The 22,682-nt window shown below is 42.5% G+C and overlaps 1 protein-coding gene across 1 annotated transcript in view; it reads left to right on the forward strand.

Annotated features, from left to right (window-relative positions):
* Positions 1-22,682, forward strand: part of UPP2 (uridine phosphorylase 2) — a 141,385-nt gene that overhangs the window by 16,894 nt on the left and 101,809 nt on the right. The window contains exon 2 of the mRNA XM_063712609.1: positions 2,947-3,036. Within this exon, the coding sequence (XP_063568679.1) occupies positions 2,947-3,036 (90 nt within the window). The remainder of the gene's footprint in view (positions 1-2,946; positions 3,037-22,682) is intronic.

Here is a 22,682-nt window from a genome sequence, read left to right on the forward strand (position 1 = left end):
TAAACTCAAAATAACTTATAAATATTACTAAAAATTTTAAATGATGATCTCATACCCTACTATATGGAGAAATATTATAATCAAATTAATCAATGCCCCATTGTTGAATATTTAGATTGTTTCCAATTTAAGCTATTATAATCTTTCTTTTTTTCTTTTTTTTGAAATAGATTCTTGCTGTTTCCCAGGCTGGAGTGCAGTGGCACGATCGTAGCTCCTGGCCTCAAGCAATCCTCCCATCTCAGTCTCCCGAGTAGCTAAAATGACAGGTATTGCCACCAAAACTGGCTAATTTTTTTAAAAAGTTTTATTTTTTGTAGAGACGGCATCTCACTATGTTGCACAGGCTGGTCTCAAACTCCTGGCTTTAAGTGATCCTCTGACTTCGGCCTCCCAAAGTGCTGGGATTACAGGCATGAGCCACCACACCTGGCCAATAATTAATTCTTTTTCATGAATTTTAATGCACATATCCAACATGGACATGAGGAGGCATTAAAGGGGCATTATAACTCTTACAGCTTTAGGCATATGGGCATCCATTTGTGCTCTTGCCTGGGCTTTCCTGATGTTAGGGGTTGGCCTGGCTGCCAAGGCCCAGATATTTAATTCTAGATGTGGAAACGCCTGGGGAAGAGGGGATTAGTAAAATGAGAAGACAGCACATCATTTGTGACTTTTTCTCTCTTGCTCTGGTAAAATGTAAACAGAAGCAAAACCTCAGGTTGGGAAGCCAGCAGTGTAATTTGGCAGCTCACTCGGAAGAGATGTGTTTGATGAGGAAGAGGTGAGATGATGGATACAGAGTTCCTGCATGGCAACAGGCACTCAATAAATAGTTATTTTTCCTGAGAAGGAGAAGGGCGAGGCACCTTTACATATCTGGACAAAAACACCTTTAAGCAGCAGTAAAACCTAAAGGAAGAACAGCACACTAGCACATGCAGATGAAGGAAAGAAAGCTTTGTGCAGCTTGCTTGTGTGAACGGCAAGCCCAGGGGTTTTGTTTTCTTGTGTTTACGTAGGAAAATCACAGACAGGGACTTCCCAAGAGCCTGTTTCTGTTAGCCACTGTCTGCTCCTAACAGTTACAAGAACTGTTCTTCCTCCCACAGCTGTGGCAGAAGCCTGCTTCTGCAGGGTCTCTGATGGGGAAGAACTGAGCTGTTTAGGATTCAACTGCCCACCTACTGTTAAGTAATGTTCTGTCTGTAACACAGGATTTCCACTTAGGAAAATGTGCTGTGCACTTGGCTGCAGCATTTACTACGCATCTGCTTTACAAGCCTGTTCAGCAGTTCCAAGGCCCAACTCCAGACTGGCAAATGGTCTCTGAGGACTTTGCCATCAGAAAGAGCCAGGCCAGACTTGGGATGGGGCAGGGTTAGCAACTAGTCTACTAGGAGGTCTGGTGGAATCAATTAGGACAGTTAAGCAGGGGAGCTCATCAGCGGCTGATTGCCTCTCCTAGAACAACCCCAGCTCGCAAATACTCTCCAGAATCATTCAGGCAGCAGTGGGTCTGTAGAACGGGCCCTGCTGCAGTATTAAGCTGGAAGGTAGTAAATTTTTCTTATGGGCTTCCTTGAATCCGAGCTAAAGCCACAGTTTCCTTAATAGTTTTCCAATAGCACTCCATCTCTTATTAAAAAGTAGAGTTAATCTGGACCTTCCCTCCCACTCCCCCGTAATGTCAGAAAAGAAATGTGTTTCTGATAATAAATGCTTCTTTTGCTGCATGGCTGTATTTCTTCAGGACTGTGGTTAGCAAATTGCTGCTGCACAACATAAAACTAAGCAATGAAACATAAGACATATGCCTTCTATAATACGCTACTGATTAATACAGCTATTCTCTATCAAAAATACAAAAAGAGCCTCACCCAAATAGAGATCATGCCAACTTCTACCACGTCTTCTCCCTCCACCCCATAATAAAACACCCAAACCATTAAGTTTCCTAGGGAAATTTGGTTCTAAGCAACTCTTGCATCACAAATTACTTTTGAAAATGATGCTTATATTCCAAAAGAATCCTTAGATTCTATGGTGATAGATTATCTTGGAATGCCTAGCCATTCTGATATGTAGGAAGCAGAAAACTCGGTCCAGCAACAATAAAGAGAATAAAATTACCTGTATTCCTATCCCATAATACCTCTTTTGAGCACAATTTAATTAATCTTCATTATGATCATTAGACAAACTAACATTTTTTTTTAAATTATAATTAAACGAAAACACACTGTCAAATTTACCATCTTAACCATTTTAAAGTGTACAGTTTAGTAGTGTTAAGTATATTCACATTCTTGTTAAACAGATCTCCAGAACTTTTTATCTTGCACAACTAAAACTCTATACCCATTAAACAACAATTTCCCACTCCCCCTTTCCCAGCTCTTGGCAGCCACCACTCTACTTTGTTTCTATGAATTTAACTACTTTAGATACCTCATATAAGTGGAATCATATAGTATTGATCTTTTTTTGTGACTGGCTTATTTCACGTAACATAATATCCTCAAGGTTCAACCATGTTACAGCATGTGACATAATTTCCTTCCTTTTTTAGGCTGAATAATGCTCCACTGTATGTATATGCCACATTTTGTTTATCCATTCATCTGTTGTTGGATATCTAGATTGCTTCCATTTCCTAGCTATTGTGAATAGTGCTGCTGTGAACATGGCTGTGCAAATATCTCTTTTGAGACTCTGGTTATATACGGATGTGGTTTTGCTCTGTGTCCCCACCAAATCTCATCTTGAATTGTAATCTCCACGTGTCAGGGGAGGGGCCTGGTGGGAGGTGACTGAATCATGGGGCAGACTTCCCCCTTGCTGTTCTTGTGATAGTGAGCTCTCACAAGATTTGGTTGTTTGAAAGTGTGTAGCACTTACCCCTTTGCTCTCCATCTCTCTCTCCTGCTGCACCGTGGTAAGATGTGCCTGCTTCCCCTTCACCTTCCACCATGATTGTAAGTTTCCTGAGGACTCCCAGCCATGCTTCCTGTACAGGCTGTGGAACTGTGAGTCAATTAAACCTCTTTTGTTCATAAATTACCCAGTCTCAGGTAGTTCTTTATAGTGGTATGAAAAAGGACTAACACATATACCCAGAAGGGAAATTGCTGGGTCATATGGTAATTCTATTTTTAATTTTTTGGAGAACCACCACACTATTTTCCATGGCAGTAGCCCCATTTTGCAATGCCACCAACAGTGCACAAGGGTTCCAATTTCTCCACATCCTAACACTTGTTTAAAAAAAAAAAACAACTAACAGATTATTTTTTAAAAATTACCTTTTTTTCTTGATGTCAATTAAGAAAATATTTCTAAATTGTCCCTTTTCATTAAGAGTCTCTTTTAGTGCCCGTTGTATTTATTGAATACTTTGTAGGGATCAAGTTGTCTCATAAAGGGCTCACCTTACATAGAGGTTTATGGATGACTTATGTTAGCAAAAAAAATTCTTGTGAATTAGATGATTTTTTTTTTTTGAGACAGAGTTTCACTCATGTTGCCCAGGCTGGAGTGCAACGGTGCAATCTCAGCTCACTGCAACCTCCACCTCCTGGGTTCAAGCGATTCTCCTGCCTCAGCCTCCCAAGTGGCTGGGATTATAGGCACCTGCCACCAAACCCAGCTAATTTTTGTATTTTTAGTAGAGACAGGGCTTCACCATGTTGACCAGGCTGGTCTTGAACTTCTGACCTCAAGTGATCTGCCTGCCTTGGCATCTAAAGTGCTGCATTACAGGTGTCAGCCACTGCGCCCAGCCCTGGGTCTAGGTTTTGATCACCCTAGACCATCCAGTTTTCCTCTGGAATTTGAACTTGAGATTTGTTCAAGCAACCTTGATGATTGTTAATCCTTTTCTCTAATCCTGGAGAGATATGGAGGATTTCTCAATAATTAAGTGTTGAGATGGCCCTTTTCTGTCCCCACCCCACAAGCAGAATCAGGTGGTTAATGTTTCAGGCACAGGTCCAATCCTCAATTTTTCCCTCTGAACAAAAAGGAGAGCCAAGGAAGAACGGGTGACTAGATTTTGTAACTGCTCATTACAGGGCCATCTATGCTTTTTAGCATGCAGTATCTTAATAAGCCAAGATACTATGGCAGAGGGTCCATAACTAATCTACTGTAATAAATAAAAGGAATGGGAGTGGTACTAGTGTATTCTATGGATATAACGTGCAGTTTGCAAAGTGTGACATTTTAAACAAACTTTATTCTTGAGGTATTTAAAAAACATAAAGGCAGTAATGAAATATAGTGCACAACATTAGTTGACACAGCAATTCCTGCCTCTTAAGACCCTGTTAAATAACCAGAGCTTAAATCTTCATCTTGAAATATACAGCTCTTCTATGATTTTAAGTGAGTTGTAAAACTTTTATGGAGTGTGTCCTAACTTTATTTTAAAAATATTCTCCACTTTTATAGCGAAGGTGACCCAGAAGTACCTTGTGAATAATAGAACAACATATTTAAGCCATAAATTTACCTTTCTGGACAATACAGAAGTCGTCTTAGTACTTATATCTCTCCTGGAAGGAAGCAGGAGCAGGGATGCATCTTGAAATGGCTATTTACCCAAAACTTACTGATTTTAACTCTAGAAGTAACTAAGTTTTACCTCAAATGGGCACACTTAACATTTCTGCTACCAAGTTGAAACAAGGATTCAAAAGTTAAAGCTAGCTATTATAGAAACATAAAGTCAAATCTTTGCATAGCTGAGTGTTGAAACTGGGAAAAGTTCATACTCTCAATATCTGGTTTATGTAGTTATTCGTTTTTGGACATACAACTCTGTAAGCTGATGTGGGCTTGTGGGATGAGTTCATTCCCATATAGGGGGAACCAACTTTGACTCCAAAACTAATTAAGATATTCAAGTGCTTTTTACTTACGGCTAAAATTTCACTGGGTTGCAACACTTCGATTATATCAAACTCTTGTACATTTTTCAATGAAGCACAAACAATTCATTTTCTATCATTCTTTGTTTCTTCTTTTTAAGCTTATATACTTTGAAAATAGTTGTATAGTTGTAGTCTATTAAATATATATCATATATATATGCATACACAATGAATACAGTTTGGTCTTTACCTTAACACTGTATGTGAAGCCTCATTTGGATGTAATGATAATTAATGTTTTAAAAATGAGAAAACCACTGACTTAGCTATTTCTTCTCTTTCCCACTGAAGTCATATAGAATAACTACATGATATCGTAACCAACGAAAGTCATTTAGCAAACAGCCTCTTGTATGTGGTGTCATAGTAAGCATTATCCAAAGGACACTAGTTTTAGTGACTAAATAAAAGCTCCTCTTCCTGTGAAATCCCAAGAAATAGCTGCTTCCAAAAATATCTAGTAAGGGTGCACTTGTTTACAGAATTCAGAAGTCTTATTAAGACGGTTTGGATTATGCTACTATTCTCTGTTCCAATATTTATAGAGGGCAGTGAACCTGGCACTGTGTCTTTTTTTCTTATTAGGAATTCACTGAATGCGAGTGAGCATTAGCTTCCTTTTTACCTGTACCCATTGTTCCTCCCTTCTCTTCTCTCCCCCCTCCTCCCTTTTCTCTCAGCTCCCATCCTTCTTCTAAGGGAGGGGCCCAAGGGCAGGGTCGACCAAGTGGGTGCAGAAGAGCAGGCTGCAAGGCTGGAAGGCAGGTGCATGGCTGTTTCCCAGGTGTCGGTGGGGGAAGGGGGCTGCGTAATCTCTCTAGCTGGAAAGCAGGTAGGGAGAGAGGACAGCTACCTGTTACTTTAGGCCATGTTAGGTGAACAGGAAGAGTCCAAACTAGGTAAAATTTTAGTGGGACAGAAAAAGGATATCTTTTCCCTTTTGTCAATACACTCTTACATTCCTGTCTCTCAGAACACCTTCTCTTTCCCACTCTTCTTGGATCTTTATATCTCCTTTTCCTAGGAGTTCTGTGAAACGGCCATATATGCTTAACAGCCCCCAGATGTTGAAGGAGCCGAGAAACTAAAGGAGCTGGTAGACAAATCCACTTTGTTTGTATTGGGTAATTTATTGAGGGAAATTATAGACAGAAGCATGGTCTTGGGTGGCCCCAAGATAGGTAGATCTCCACATGGTTACTCCACAAACCCAAGGCTTATCCACCATAAGGAAAGGGTATACGTACTCTAGCAAGACAATTAAACCATCCAGAACAAGCAAGAATGCTATATGTGTCAAAGCCTATAATTTGTGTGAAAACATCAAGATTGCTTTGATCTAAAATTAGGAGCACATGTTCTTACACTAGGGACAGTAAATAAAGGAGGAATCAGGAGGCCTTCATAGAACTGGGGCTGATGAAAAGTCAAGATGGTGGATTAGCATCCAAGATGGAGTCACTTTTGTCTCCACAAAAGGTAAAAAAGAGGCAAGTTGGTGGGATATGAAAGGAGGCAGGAGAGAGAAGAGAGGACAAACCTGGAGAGATATCCAGATCCATTGCTGGAGGAGGGAGCAGGGAGTAGTATAAGCACAGAAGACCTTGTGGGTTGGGGTGGGGAAAATGTTCAGAAGCCTCACTCCTGGGGCCACTATGTTTAGGCACCACCCCAATGGTTCACCTTGCTTCCTCTTATGCCTTCCATCACAATCTGAAAAGGGTTAAACCATCATATTGCTTTAAAGAATTATTGAAAATTCTCTTTAATGATAGCCTGTATAGGTTATTTCTCAAGAATTTATATCCTCCAAAGTGGAAGGAAATACAATCCTTTAACACACACACACACACACACACACACAAGAAAGAGAGAGAAAGAGAGAGAAATTCTATCTTGATTTCATAAGGATAAAATGTACACTTTATTTTACAAATATCCTTGTAGCTTTCATTTTACATGTATATCAGTATATATTTTTTTAAGACAAAGAAGTAGCATGAAGGAGTTTTTTAGAGTGATAGATCTGTATCCTGAAGGTGGTTACATAAATTTATACATGGGTTAAAATTTTATACACCAAAAGAAAAAGTCAATTTTATTGTATTATAATTTGTAAAAATAAAATAAAACATTTTACTGTCACAAAAAGCCCATCTTCCATGTAAAATCCAAAATCTGTCTCTTTGTACCTAGCATAAAGGCTAAGGTGACTGTTGAGTAGTGACTAGATTTGCTTGAAAGGCCCAGACTTGCTCTGTTAAAATATTAATGCATTAAACAAGGCCTGTTTTTTTTTTGTTTTGTTTTGTTTGTTTTTTTTTTAAAAAAAGACTTATTAAGCACTTGCTGTGGAAATCCCAAAAAGTCACTTCCCTTGAGGAGTGAGTGTTTTCGAAGTGTTTGAATGGACTAAAATGCAGGTCTGTGTTCTCCTTCTGACTTCGCTGCTCCTGGTCTTTGACTGTCCATGGTCCTCCTTTGCAAAGTGGGGTTAGTTCCAGCTCTTTCTTCAGAAGGTTTGTTATGAGGATCCCTCAGCTGAGGGCCCAGGGAGACAGCTCTGTTAACTGCACTATGCAGGACAAGTGTGGACATGATGATGATCATCTCCATTTCCCCTCAAGTCCAGAGACTGGACGGCAGGGTGGAGCTGGCATCCTCTGCTCCTTTGCCAAAAAGGAGAAATTGATCTTCTCCTAGTTCCCCAGGATGCTCCCAAGCACACTCCAAATAGACCACTGCTCACACTCCCTGATATTCCAGGAAGAAGGACAGATGCAAGATGGAATGACACCCAGAGAGCTAGAGAAGCCTGCTGAAGCAGGGATGGAAATCCTCCAGGCACAGGGCTGGGGTTCACAGGGCACGCACTGGCATTTTTTGTGCACAGATGGCAACCATTCTGACTGGTTGGTGGCTGTGCTTCACTGGTGTTCAAGGATGTTAAACGCAATCCTTGTGGACCAGAGGCCAGTGAGCTGGCATAAATAAGTGGAGCAGCTTAGTGTAATAATTCCAAAGCCCTCAATTCATTTTTCTTTTTCCAATTTTTGATAGAGACATAATTACAGGAAAATATTTCTTGACTCCAGGAAAACTGTTAGTGCAATGGAAAATGAAAACAGATGTGTGGCTTCAGAGAAAGTAAAGAATGATGAGAACAGGGATCAAGGGGACAGCTGCTGCTTGGCTCTACACTAGGGTGGTCTCAGCCTTTATTGGGCCATGAGCCCCTCTGGCAGTCTAGTGAAGCCCATGGATCCCTTCTCAAGATGACGCTTTTAAATAAAGAAAATAAAATACGTAGGATTACAGAGGAAACTGTATCAAAACACAGGGGTCCCCTGGACCTAGGTTAAGAGCAATAGTCTCCATGCAGTAATATGGGTCTTGCACTTCTAAATATTTTAACCTTTCCAAGAGAAGTCAAGAACCCTAATTTTTAAAAGAAATGTTCTGACTTTTAACTGTTAACATGAAGTCTTTTTAAACACCAAGCCAGTCTAAGTATGTATCTGGATTGGTTTTGGATGCTGGTCTGATACTGAAACTTAATTTTAAGATTCCAGGAGACTCTTCATAAACAAAGAAGCGTGACAATCCCATATGGTGTCAACAGACGAGACTGGGGACAGTGTTAAGGCCAAACCAGGGAAAACCTAACACATGGCTGTCTGTTCATCGGAGAACAAAACACAGCAGAGAAGAAATTGTATCCTATGTGCTTGGATTCATGTTCTTAACAAAGCTAGTTGATATTTGCTTTCCTTTGTGATTTTAATTTTATTATCTCACCTGTCACTATGATTTCCCATGGAGCTATTTAGATAGATTTATCAAAGTTTGATATTGGAATTTAAGATTTTTAATTTGCTTTTATCACTTCTTTTCTACTAACTCTTAGAAAATGGCTTTTTCACCTTGGTAGGAAAGAGAGAGAGCTAGTATTATACTATCATCATAGACAGGCTCTACATGGGAAGACATAAAAGACAAAACAGAGGGAAGATCCCTATTTTAGGAAAATTTTCTTAAATTATTTATCTCTATGAAAGATACCTATTCTGAACATAATTGAAATTAGATGAGATCAGATCATTATACGTATTCTGAACATAATTGAAATTAGATGAGATCAGATCATTATCATTTCAAGTAATTGGAAAACATATAGCTCTCTCAAAAACAGCATGGAATCCATATACATTTCCTAACAAATGGATCCCCACATTCCAATAAATGGAAGCCATACCATAAAGTCAGCAGGTTTTTTTTTTTTTTTTTCCAAATTGAGTGAATGAAGTATTTAGTAAAGTATTAGGAAGTATTTCCTAGATGAGTGGCTTCTACATTTTTTGACCACTGTGTGTAGTAAAGAAGTATATTTTGCACATGACTATATAATAAAAGTTTTGGCCAGGTGCAGTGGCTTATGCCTGTAATCCCAGCACTTTGGGAGGCCGAGGCGGGCAAATCACAAGGTCAGGAGTTCGAGACCAGCCTGGCCAACATGGTGAAACCCTGTCTCTACAAAAAATACAAAAAATTAGCTGGGCGTAGTGGCAGGCGCCTGTAATCCCAGCTACTCAGGAAGCTGAGGCAGGAGAATTGCTTGAACCCAGGAGGCGGAGGTTGCAGTGAGTCGAGATCACACCACTGCACTCCAGCCCAGGCAACAGAGTGAGACTTGTCTCAAAAAAAAAAAAAAAAAAAAGGTTCCATAAAGCTGTACTTGAACTTACTAAGAGACATGTTTTCTAATTTATTCTATTATGTTATACTTCATTTAAAAATGTTGGTCTGAACCCACTAAATTGACACAACCCAATAGTTGATTTCACTGACCTGTGCTTTGATGAGCAAATGCTTTGATAACCCACCATGCTGCTTCTACTGCAGGCACAGCCCTCCATTCCCATCTTCTCCCCAAAATGCTCCAGAGTCAAGAGAGTCTGGACCAGGTTCTTCTTTCCTCATCCAGACTTGTGCAAAGAATAGGTATAGAGGTTCTGTACAATAGTCAGCTTGCATCTTCTTAATTCCTTATTTATCCACTCATTCTTTCATTCCTACTGTCATTCATTCAAGGAAACATTTATTGAATATTCAGTATGTGGCAGCCACAGATCTTCCATTTAGGGATATAGGCATAAAAGCATATGATTATAATGTCACAGGTTAAGAACTGAGCTGAGTATGCATAGGGAATGGTGGAGTCTCAGAGGAGTGGCACCTGGGGGCAATGATCTTGAAAGGATAAGAAGGATGATCTGGGTGAAGTCTCCACCTAGACATTCTTACAGGTATCTCAGCATCCAACAAAATGAATGCTAGAGCAGGAAGTGGGTTCAGAGACAGGAGGCCTGGTTGGGAGGTGGGGGTGGGTGGGGGAAGGGCGTGTATGAGGATGGGGTGTGTTAAAGTCTTTGGAGAAGAGTGGGTGAGGAGGGGAGGGTGTGATGAGGTCATGGGGTTGATGTCAGTTGGGGGGGGTGATTTGGAAGGCTTTCAGTCCAGTGCTGCTTTACCCCCAATATAGACAGTTGACATTGCCAAAGTTTATTGTTTTTGTATTGGCAGAGGATCTCAATTCTCACTGTGACACTCCATAAGAATTAATTGCTACAAACAGCAAAGGCTTAATGCTAAGCTTGGAATCTGGACTCCCAAGATCACTTCTCATAAAGAGCCTCCTCTCCCTCTGAAAGCTCAAAATGAGATCACAGAATGTTAGAACTGGAAAGAAGCGAAGTGATGGTTATCCAACTGCTTCCATTTACAGCAATAACACCTGAAGCCAGCGACCTGTCCACGTTCACATGGCTGGTCAGCAGGAGAGCCTGGCCTGGAAGCTGGTCTCTTGCCTTTCGCATCGAGTTGGGACATGGAGCTTTGGGGTGGGGTGGACACGGTGGGAGTTGGGTGGGGGTGATGGAGTAGCCTGCAGAGTTGCCTCTCCTTCTAACTGCCTTTTGCTGATTCCTATGCAGGCCAGAGGGAGACACACTACACAAGCAGGGCACTCTTCTGGTGGCCCATGGCTTCTTGTTTAGAGGGTTTGACCAAAGTTGCCAGGTCACTGTGGTGGAGCCTCCTATGTTCAAGCAGCAAACATTTGGGTCGTCAGGGGCTTTTGAGAACTCCTGCATTGGTCTCTTGAGCTCTCTTCAGCTCTGGATCCCCTCCCTCCCAGAGCCCAAGGGAGATTGCCTAGGGTCAAAAGCATTTCATATGTTAGGCCTCTAGTTTCTTTCCTTAATAGACTAAAATGTAGCATTGTCAGAACTTGAATGTGCATTAAAAATTCACCTGAGAAATTTGTTTAAAATGCAAATCCCAGGACTTAGACATTCCAATTCTTAGGTCTTGAGAAGGGCCCCCAGCAACCTGCATTTTAAAGATCTTACTCAGGAATGCGGATATAGGGATCCCCTGGAGCATATTTTTTAAAATATGGGACTTAGAGCATATAGGGTTTGAGGAAGACAAAGACCTGGGCTTCCTGGGAGGTTATCTCTTCTCCTTAGTTTAAAGACCAAAAGGCTTCTTTCAACTAACCCACTGAGGCCATTTAGAATAGCTTTCTTGCCCCCAAACTGCCAGGATATCACTACAAGTTGACCTGTAGAGGAGCAGGATTGGGATGTAAACTGCATGGGAAAAGATAATCTCAAGAGTCATTTAATTTAATTAGCAGTAGGGCCCCAATGCCTGGGAAAAATCAGGTCTAAGTGGCAGTTTCCACAGTAGCCACAAGGTGGCTACCTTCGGCATCAATTTGAAGAGCTCAGAGAGTTACCATCAGGTTTAGCTTATTTTCAACATTAAATGTCATCAGTTTTTAACGTGAGTGTTAATTTTAAAAGGATGCAAGAAGAAATGGCTTCACAGGAGAGCCTTCAAACTCACATTTTAATCAAATACTGACATGCTCTAGATGGAGGAATTTAGTGAGGTTTCCACATCAGACCCCAGAAAAAAGATAAAAATCTGTTTGAGAAAAAGCCATAGTCTTTGCAAAATGAAAAATGTCACTCAAAGGGAGTGTTTTTTAAAGCATTTTGAAAAGTTGGCTTTTTGGAAAAGTAGCAGGTGCAATCTGGTCATAAAAAAAAAAATTATAATCTGGTAAATTTTTCTTTTTATTGGTATACAATCAAGATCAGAAAATAGGGCCAGGTGCAGTGGCTCACACCTATAATCCCAGCATTTTGGGAGGTCAAGGTGGGTGAATCACCTGAGGTCAGGAGTTCAAGACCAGCCCGGACAACATGGTGAAACCCCATCTCTACAAAAATATAAAAATTAGCCAGGCATGATGGCGGGGTGCCTGTAATCCCAGCTACTCGGGAGGCTGAGGCAGGAGAATCGCTTGAACCCAGGAGGTGGAGGTTGCAGTGAGCTGAGATCATGCCTTTGCACTCCAGCCTGGGTGACAGAGTGAGACTCACTCTCAAAAAAAAAAAAAAAAAGGATCAGAAAATATAAAAAGGTCAGGGTGGAGGGGAGGGTGTGGGCGTGGAAATGCTCTGGATAAATGCAATAACCCCAGGGCCATTGTGGACCAAAAATGACAGCAGAGCTGTGGCTTGGCTGATGCAGACCTGAGCCTTTCTTCCCAGCAACTCCACGTGCTTTAGATGTTATCCTAACTGTCTTGGAGTGTGGAGGCCAGCAGGCCTGCAGGGAGGAGAGCTACAGGGGAGGGAAGCCAAACAGGCTAAAAGCAGGGTACAGGAGGCCTTGAGGACTCACCACAGTGCAAATGCAAGCCAAGAAGCCCCGCCTCAAGCCTCCGGGAGGCCAAGCCACTGGCAAGATCACTGCCGGCCTGTGACCTCAAGGACAGAGCAGCCAGTAGTTGGGGTTTATGATGAGGCCACGGTCACCATTCCACAGGGATAGGTTGGAAAATATAGCAATGGCATCAGACCAGCAGAGAATGCTGGGGACAAGGTTGCTGGTCACTTAGTGGGCTTTGGGCCATATGTGTACACATCTGTGTAAAATTAGTTCAGAGAGCAACTCCTGGCCAGAGCCTCACACGGAAGACATCCTCTGACTCATCTGAATTCCAGAACAATGTGCCTAAAGAGGTCAGTAGAAGGGGGTCTGGAGGGATAAACATCACATCCTCATGTTCCAAGGGCACATGGGATAGTTGGCCTCACATCCTACCCGCTCATTTCAGCTTCATCTGGAAGAAGCAGCCCCGGAAAGAAAGAGGACATAATCGAGGGAGGCAAAAGGCCACCAGGACATAAGAGGTGGTGATGAAGTACAACAGCCTCCATAGCTGAGGCCTTCCTCTCCATCCTTCTTCATTGTATCTCCCGTCGTGCTCTTTGTGAGGTTAGGAAATGGTGGGAAGGGAAAGCTCTTGTCGACAAGAGACCTGAGGCGGCCTGGTTTCTTAGGTATTTGGAGAGTGTGGGAGAGGATTCTGAGAGGTTTCTCTTTCTGCCTCTTCTCTTATCCTCACAGAGCAGCATCAGGGGCTGAAAATTCCCAGGGCATTACCCTTGGTGCTTAGGCTGCCTTCTTTCTAGAAATATGCCTTCAGCTCTCAAGCAGAAAGTAGGACAGTGTGGGGCCCAAGTAAAGGCCTCAAGGTCCTGATTGTTCTGAGGGACAGCTGTCCTTTGGTTGTTCTCTGATCAGGCCAGCTCACTGCAGGCAAAATTGGATGACAGCATATACAGAGAGCAGGACTCATGTTCCTAATGTGAGAACGAGTGTCTCTCTAGGACTATATCTCATGGGAACCCTCTCTGTGCTGCTTGGTAGTTGGAGGAGATGCATATATGGTTAGGAGAGGGGATACTTCATAAGTCACCACCTTGGCACGACTCTTTTTCCATGACATTACCTGTGGCTCCAGGAGAGTGGCTTCCCAAAGTTGGCCACACAGAAACAGTTCAAACCTGCTGACTGCCATGAGATGACCAGGTCATGTTTAATATAAAATATAACAGGCAAGCAGTCTGTATTAGTCCATTTTCATGCTGCTGATAAAGACATACCCAAAACTGGGAAGAAAAAGAGGTTTAATTGGACTTACATTTCCACATGGCTGGAGAGACCTCAGAATCATGGTGGGAGGGAAAGGCACTTCTTACATGGTGACAGCAAGAAGAAGTGAGGAAGGTGCAAAAGCGGAACCCTCTGATAAAACTATCAGATCTCTTGAGACTTATTCACTACTACGAGAACAGTATAGGGGAACTGCCCCCAAGATTCAAATTATCTCGCACCGGGTCCCTCTCACAACACATGGGAATAATGGGAGTACAATTCAAGATGAGATTTGGGTGGGGACACAGCCAAACCTTTATCATTCCATCCCTGGCTCCTCCGAATCTCATGTCCTCACATTTCAAAACCAGTCATGCCTTCCCAATAGTCCCCTAAAGTCTTAACTCATTTCAGCATTAACCGAAAAGTCCACAGTCCAAAGTCTCATCTGAGACAAGGCAAGTCCCTTCTGCCTATGAGCCTGTAAAATCAAAAGCAAGCTGGTTACTTCCTAGATACAATGGGGGTACAGGTATTGGGTAAATACAGCCATTCCAAATGGAAGCAACTGGACAAAACAAAGGGGTTACAAAGGGGTTACAGGACCCATGCAAGTCCGAAATCCAGCGGGGCAGTCAAATTTTAAAGCTCCAAAATGATCTCTTTTGACTCCAGGTCTCACATCCAGGTCACGCTGATGCAAGAGGTAAGTTTCTATGATCTTGGGCAGCTCCACCCCTATGGCTTTGCAGGGTACAGCCTCCCTCCTGACTGCTTTCATGGGCTGGCATTGAGTGTCTGTGGCTTTTCCAGGCAAACGGTGCAAGCTGTTGGTGGATCTACCATTCTGGAGTCTGGAGGATGGTGGCCCTCTTTTCATAGCTCCACTAGACGGTGCCCCAGTAGGGGCTCTGTGTGGGGGATCCGACCCCACATTTCCCTTCTGCACTGACTTAGCAGTGATTCTCCATGAGTGCCCCACCCCTGCAGCAAACTTCTGCCTGGGTATCCAGGCATTTCTATACATCTGAAATCTAGGCGGAGGTTTCCAAACCCCAATTCTTGACTTCTGTGCACTTGCAGGCTCAACACCATGTGGAAGCTCCCTAGGTTTGGGGCTTGTATACTCTAAAGTCGTGGCCTGAGCTCTACATTGGCTTCTTTCAGCCACGGCTGGAGTGACTGGGACGCAGGGCACCAAGTCCCTGGGCTGCACACAGCACTGGGATCCTGGGCCAGGCCCACAAAACCATTTTCTCCTAGGCCTCTGGGTCTGTGATGGGAGGGGCTGCTGTGAAGATCTCTGACATGCCCTGGAGACATTTTCTCCATTTTCTCGGAGATTAACATTTGGCTCCTCTTACTTATGCAAATTTCTGCAGCCCGCTTGAATATCTTCTTAGAAAATGGGTTTTTCTTTTTCTATCACATTGTCAGGCTGCAAATTTTCCAAACTTTTATGCTCTGCTTCCCTTATAAAACTGAATGCCTTTAACACTCAAGTCACTTCTTGAATGCTTTGCTGCTTAGAAATTTCTTCCACCAGACACCCTAAATCATCTCTCTCAAGTTCAAAGTTCCACAAATCTCTAGGGCAGGGTCAAAATGCTGCCAATCTCTTTGCTAAAACATAACAAGAGTCACCTTTGCTCCAGTTCCCAACAAGCTCCTCATCACCATCTGAGACCACCTCAGCCTGGACCTTATTGTCCGTATCACTAATAGGCTTTTGGTCAAAGCCATTCAACAAGTCTCTAGGAAGTTCCAAACTTTCCCACATTTTCCTGTTGTCTTCTGAGCCCCCCAATCTGTTCCAACCTCTGCATGTTACCCAGTTCCAAAGTTGCTTCCACATTTTGGGTATCTTTTCAGCAACACCCCGTTTCTGGTACCAACTTACTGAATTAGTCTGTTTTCATGCTGCTGATAAAGACATACCCAAAACTGGGAAGAAAAAGAGGTTTAATTGGACTTACAGTTCCACATGGCTGGAGAGGCCTCGGAATCATGACAGGAGGCAAAAGGCACTTCTTACACGGCGGCAGCAAGAGAAAATGAGGAAGATGCAAAAGCAGAAACCCCTGATAAAACCATCAGATTTCATGAGACTTATTCACTACCATAAGAACAGTATGGGGGAAACCGCCACTATGATTCAAATTATCTCCCACCAAGCCCCTCCCACAACACATGAGAAAGTGAGGAAGGCTGGCAGGCTGGCCCAGGGCTTGGAGTTCTGATCAGTTTCATCAGCCCAGAGCTCTTTGCAGCCAGTCTATCTGTTCACTCGCCTCTCATTCCACATAATGCACTCACTTGCAAGACAGTCCTTTGGAAATAAATTTTGCCTTAAACGAGACATCATTGTAAGTCTGAATGGTTCAATGGTAAAGTAAGTGAATAAGGACAATTTATCTCCAATACTTAGAGATATTAAATGAAATATCTAGTTTAAACTAATAATAAACTAAATGCACTGTTCTAAGATCAAAGCAGCACTTCTTAACTGAGTTCCTCATAATTAGATTTCTAAAAAATAAAGATTCTTTAAAAAAATGTTTTCTTCGAAGCAGATGCTGTGTTGACTGATAGTCAAATTTTCAGTATCTTACACATTTTAGTATCACTTTAGGTAATTAGTTACATTGCTTTAATTTCCAAGCACCATGCCTTTAAGTTCCATCTGGCTGCCATGCAGATATTAGCTTTACAGGAAGCTTACTGAATGGCCAATATGGTGAATGCCTTGACAAGGCTACAGATTTATAATATACAGCATATTCCTTGCCATCAGTAGAGTGGCAACTGAATATATTGTCCAAACTGGGACACTTTTGAGCATAAAAGAATGCACTATTAATAATTACTCCAGAAAACAGGTATAAACTGGGCACTTCTTACCTATAAGGCAAAGTTTTTCCTTCAAAGTTATTTCACAAAGGGAGGGAGACATAGATATAAAAATAGACACAGATATAAATAGAGGTATTATTCAAGACTTCTTGAAGTTTCTCATATTCTAGGTCATCTCATTTCTTTCTTTCTTTTTTTTTTTTTTTAAAAAAAAAACACTATTTAGGAAAGATACATTCCCTGAAATGATTCAATCACTGCTAGTTCTACAGTTTTATAGAGAACATCTTACAAAAATGCATTTTAGAAAGCAGGCATGGTAATTTGACACAGATTTCATAACTATTCCTTAGGGTAGTCCTTCAAACTTTCAAATTTGGGTTTTGAAAACACAAAATAGCAAAAAGGGAAGTGGTTGTATTGTCAACTTATAGAATGAATGGGAACCCCTACTGTTAGGAAAGTTTATGGTTTGAAAGAAATTTTATAGACATCATCTCACATGATTTCAAAAAGGGCTGTATGTCAAACAATGTGCTCTGGACAAGCTGGTGAAAGATAAAAAATTGGTGATTATGATGAAAGAGACAATGAACATGGAAAATATATTTTGAGAATGTACAAAATTATTCTGAAACATGAGGGTGGCAAGAAATTCTAAATTAAGCATTATTTTAGGTAGTACGTCATTTTCAATATCAACAAGTAATTTAATTAACAAATTATTATGAGTAGACAATTGAATATTTCATCCATATCCCTAAAAGTTTATATATTCAAATTGGCCAAAAACTTTTCCTTTTGCTGTTCTTATGGGAAATCACTTTGTATTTGTGGCCATCTTATATTTGAGCATATGTTATAATCACCATATAGATTTCTGTTCTGTGTAAGTTTGTGGCAACAGACTCCTGAAGTTAAGGCTTGGAGAACAAAGGGTACCCCGACTTTCTGTTTGGGCAGAAACTTCATCAGGACCCCTGGTGATAGGGTACGGCATTGAGGCTGTGAGCTATGTCTTGCTTGGGCTGATGTCTAAGCCCAGCTACTGTCTTTCAAAATACCACCACATTTAAGGTAAGAGATTATGAATATGAGAAGATCCTACAGCTTAGTAGATGACAGCCAGGATAACTAAATGTCCCAGGGGCAGTTCCTTTTCATCCCACTTCTCTAAGAAGCCTTCGGTCATAGACCCAAGACCTAACCTAGTTTGCTATTAAGGTGACCTGAGGTACATTTATTAAAAGTGAGCTGCTGGTTGGATCTAAAAAGAAGGATGTGTCAACCTGTTCTCTTCTGACCTCTTGGGAGCTTAGCATCTAGCTGGGGTGGTTATCTGTACTCTTTTACTAACCAGCTTTGCAACTTTAGGCCAGTCAGTTCCCTCAACTTTCCAAGGGCATTAGATGAGTTGTGTTTTTTTTTTTTTTCCTAGAGCTTACTATCCTTTTATTTATGAGAATAAAAATAAGAAGGTAGCAAAATATTAAAATTAAATAAATGGTACAGAAAATAAATGCCTCAGAATTAAAAGGAAACAAAAGATCAGTGTGGGCTGGAGTGATTAGAGGAATCCTTTGATTTCTTATCAGGCTTTCCTCCTTCATTAGCTGTAGACTTTAGGTTCATAGATTTTGGAGTAGGAAGTAAAGTGAGGGCCAGGAAGGAGAATTCACTCACATAAGGTCCTGTTGGCTACATAAAAGGCCCTCAAGAACTAAAGCATAATCTGGCCTCCCAAGCCCTAAACCTATGTAAGGCATTGCTTGGTATGTTGAGGGGCTTGGAGAAAAGGAAATTGTTTCTTCCTGGTGGTTTTCTTCTTACATTTGATGATTTCATTCTCTTAATTTGGCTCTTTCAAGGGACTTCTGAGATTTTGAGGCCCTGGAGGAGGCTTAGGGATGGGTGAGGAGTACAGAGATCTGGGAAACCTGAGCTGTTGGAACATCTCTAGGACCACTGAGGTTCCGAGCCAGCTCTATTCTAACAAGGATCTGCAGAGGCAGCCAGTGGTGGTTTGGAAGGCCATAGTTATCTTTCCAGTTGGTAACACATAAAGCTGTTTAATCAGATACATGAACTTCTTCATATAACTCACTCAAACCACAACTGTACCATCAGAAGGCTATGAAATAACATTGAGAAAGTAGATTCAATGTCTGCCACAATCCAGGTGATTGCATTTCCTACATTTTTGGTTTTCTTCAAAACTGGAATCCCTTGGATGGGTAAAATACTAGCTTTCTTTCTTTAGCAATTTCCTGATGTTTTAAAAGGTGGTTAGAATTTGATCATGATCATGATCATCACCATTATCACCAAGATACCTCCCTCGAGTATGTTCATCATTCAGAGCACGCATCTTCATACAGCTGAATATTGTGTTCCCTTCTGGGTGGCACCTTTCATGAGAGACTCTGGAAACCAGAAAGTTCCCAGGAGAGAGCTGCCGGGATGGTACAAGGTCTGGAAACTATGATAGATGAAGATCAAAAGAACTGGGGAATCTCTGCTCTGGAGAAGAGAATCCTGACAAAAATTGAGAGCTAGCAGCTGCTTGCAATGCACATTGGGAGCAGATATTGCTGATTTTGGCTTAGTAGAAATAAGAACTTAATAAAACTTATAGCTAGCTATTCAATATTGGAGTGGGTCAGGATGAAGTCATGCACAACCTGTCACCAGAAATGTTCATGGCGAGACTGGGGAAACATCTTTCAGGGATGCCCTGTAGGGGACCCCCTCCATGGGCTAACTTGTGGTGAAAAGTTCTGGGTTTGAACTGGGGAGTCAAATAGGTATATGACAAAGAGCTTACCTCTGAGGGGCCTATGGTCTTCCAGAACAAAGGCTGCCTACATGAAAATATAAGCAACAACCTAAGGAAGTGTATGACATAGGACGGGGGAAATATTAAGAGCTGTGGGTGGTGAGGGCAGTGGCAGAGGAGGGCTTCATTAGGAGGTGGGACATGGGGAAGGTGCTGAAACATGGCTGGGACTGAGATCACCAGAGAGGGAGACTCGGGGCTGCATTTGGGGCTACAGGGAGCATTGTGAACAAAAGATTGTGCTGGAACACAGTATGTCTGGGACAGAGGAGGATTTGTGAGGATACAGATCTTAAAATTAGAGAGCACTACAAAGGCTGGATTCTGGAAATCCATGAGTTCTAGGTTATTGAAGTAAATCCTCTAATGGTTTTTGAGTTGCTAAATAGCAATGCTTTTCATATCTGACAGGCAGCACAGGTTTCTTTGTGCAGGGACACACAGAGGCCGAATGTTAGGGTAGGAAGCTAGTAATATCATGGCACTTTCCTGACCTCTTTCATCTCTGCAGGCTCTGGCCCTAACAGGCTTTTAGGGAGAAATTGTACATTCCTTCTGGTATTTACCAGTATTGGCCTACCCATCCTTAAACCCTCAAATCCCGCTGTATAATTACCCCTAGGAGGCCAGGGGTCATTTAGAACACCAAGTGTAGGCAACACCCAGCTATTAGAACTCAAACTTCAGAGCTCTACCTAAATTCTGGCCTGAAGCATATTGAAGATGGGAGGGGGGCCCCAAAGGTGGGGGACCTTTGAGCGTGGTGTTTCTTGCTTGAAATGAAGGTGTTTAGTTTCTGAGGTTGGCCTGGGCAGGCTGTGTTCCTGTATAGGGAAGGGTATAGCTCCACTCCCAGGGAGGCCTCTCTGCCACAATAGAGCCCTGGCGGCAAGAAGGCTTACAGATGCTCTCACACTCACCTACTCTCCTGCTTTCTGCATTTAGCTGGGCTCTTAGGGAGGAAAACTGAGATGAGACTCGGGGATGCTCTTATGACTGCAGATGGGATGGGTGGTTCCAGGAGGGAATGCTGAAGAATAGCTTCTCCAGAAGGGATCTTCCAGGGAGCTTCAGGGGAGCCAGCCAGCCAGCCAGCCAGCCAGTGAGTGCTCCTCCTCTTTCCTGGGAAGAAGAAGAGGCTGGGGAATGGACAGTCTAGCAGTTGGTCTCCATGTTGGGCAATTCCTTGGCAAGATGGCAGCAATAACTAACTAGTTCTATGCAAGATCTACCTGCAGGCAGCTGTCCCACACGTTATAATTAAAGGGGTCCCACAAGCCCACTTTTCCAAGTAGTTTCTGTTATTAGCCTATCCTCAGGTTTAAAATGCTACGGTTAGGAGAGATTCACTGGACTTTAGCATAAATCTCACCCCAAAGTTCTCTTAAAACATGCCGTTTCACAAGGATGCAATGAGTTAGTTTATTGGCTTATTCCAACCTGTTGAGAAGAGTGCATTGCCCTGAAAGCATTAGCAGTTGGAGAAGGCAGCCAAAGACAACTAGATGTTTTGAGAGTAACAGTATCAAGGGTCACCTTTACTTCCTTCAGGATTTGCTCTGGACCAACACAGACCCAAGTCAAGCAGCATCTCCTGGCTCTGGCAACCCAGAGCCCAGTGTAAGGCTCCACACCTGGAAGTGGATACTTTTCAAGCTAGCTGTATGTTCAGTCTCTCCAGGAGGAAAAGCCGTAAGAATCTAGGAGTTTGACCATGATCATGAATTCCAGCCTTCCACCTCTGAACTGCTCATCATGGTGTTCCTTCCTGCATGCATTTTTACCATCAGGGTGCTTGTTCTTGAAGCTGCCTGGGGATTCTCAAGTCTGTTCTCTGTGGGGAGGAGGCACGTTTCCACTGAGCAGACACAGCACTCCTCAGGGCGGGGAAAGCTCTCTGTTCTTCTTCCAGTGCAGAAGCCAATGTCCTGGCTCCTTCGACCTCACATGTAGGGCAAAGACTTCTGCTCAGATGCTTTTCAGAGAGAAGGAAACCATCCAGCAGGTGTCAGTAAGTTCTAAGACATGTAAGGAGCCTGGCTTGATAATGGAGTGTGCTCTTTTCCAAGCCAGCTGAGCCTTCCAGGATCTCAGAGGAGATGTGACTGACAGAGGGCCTTGAGTGACGGAGCTTCCAAGAGGGGAGCTTGGGAAGGGGAAATTGAAGTCCATTTCCTTCCAGAGATTTGTCACGTGTGTGTGCCTGAGGATTCTAGGAAGTCTGTCCTATAAATCTGGACTAATTACACATAGTGAATGAAAACGAAGAGATTGTTTGGCACCAGTCAGCAGTTCGTTATGTCTATTCCTCTGCTGCAGAGCGTGAACCATTTCTGGCTTTATCTCAGGGGCAGCTTGTTCAAACTAGCCTTAAGATTCTCCTTCAAATTGAATGAGGCCTTAAACTGAGGTCACTGTGGAAAGGTCACTGTCAGTCCAGCCTGGAGAACTCTATTCTGAATTAAGTTGGCCCTCCACCAAATAAAGTGTATATCAGAAGCCCCAGAGCCACTGTAGCTTGCATTAGAGCCCCATTTCTGGCCTGGCATCAAATGGGGTTCTTGAAGATGTGAAGCAGAGGTGTGGAAAAGGGCTCTTTACCTTGCTACATCCTCTTCTTTTGATCAGAATTTATTAAAAGATTGTATTTTCAGGTACAGTGCTAGAAACTACAGAGGATATGTAGAGATATAAGATGGGGTACCTCAGTTTAAGAGGATCAGAATCTTTTTTTTTTTTTTTTTTGAGATGGAATCTCGCTCTGTCGCCCAGGCTGGAGTGCAGTGGTGCAATTTCGGCTCACTGCAACCTCCACCTCCTGGGTTCAAGCGATTCTCCTGCCTCAGCTCCTGAGTAGCTGGGATTACAGGCATGCACCACCACGCCTGGCTAATTTTTGTATTTTTAGTGGATACGGGGTTTCACCATGTTGGTCAGGCTGGTCTCGAACTCCTGACCTCATAATCCACCTGCTTGGCCTCCCAAAGTGCTGGGATTACAGGCATGAGCCACCGCGCCCGGCCAAGGATCAGAATATT

Source organism: Pongo abelii, chromosome 11 (genome assembly GCF_028885655.2).
Source record: "Pongo abelii isolate AG06213 chromosome 11, NHGRI_mPonAbe1-v2.0_pri, whole genome shotgun sequence".
Classification (NCBI taxonomy): domain Eukaryota; kingdom Metazoa; phylum Chordata; class Mammalia; order Primates; family Hominidae; genus Pongo; species Pongo abelii.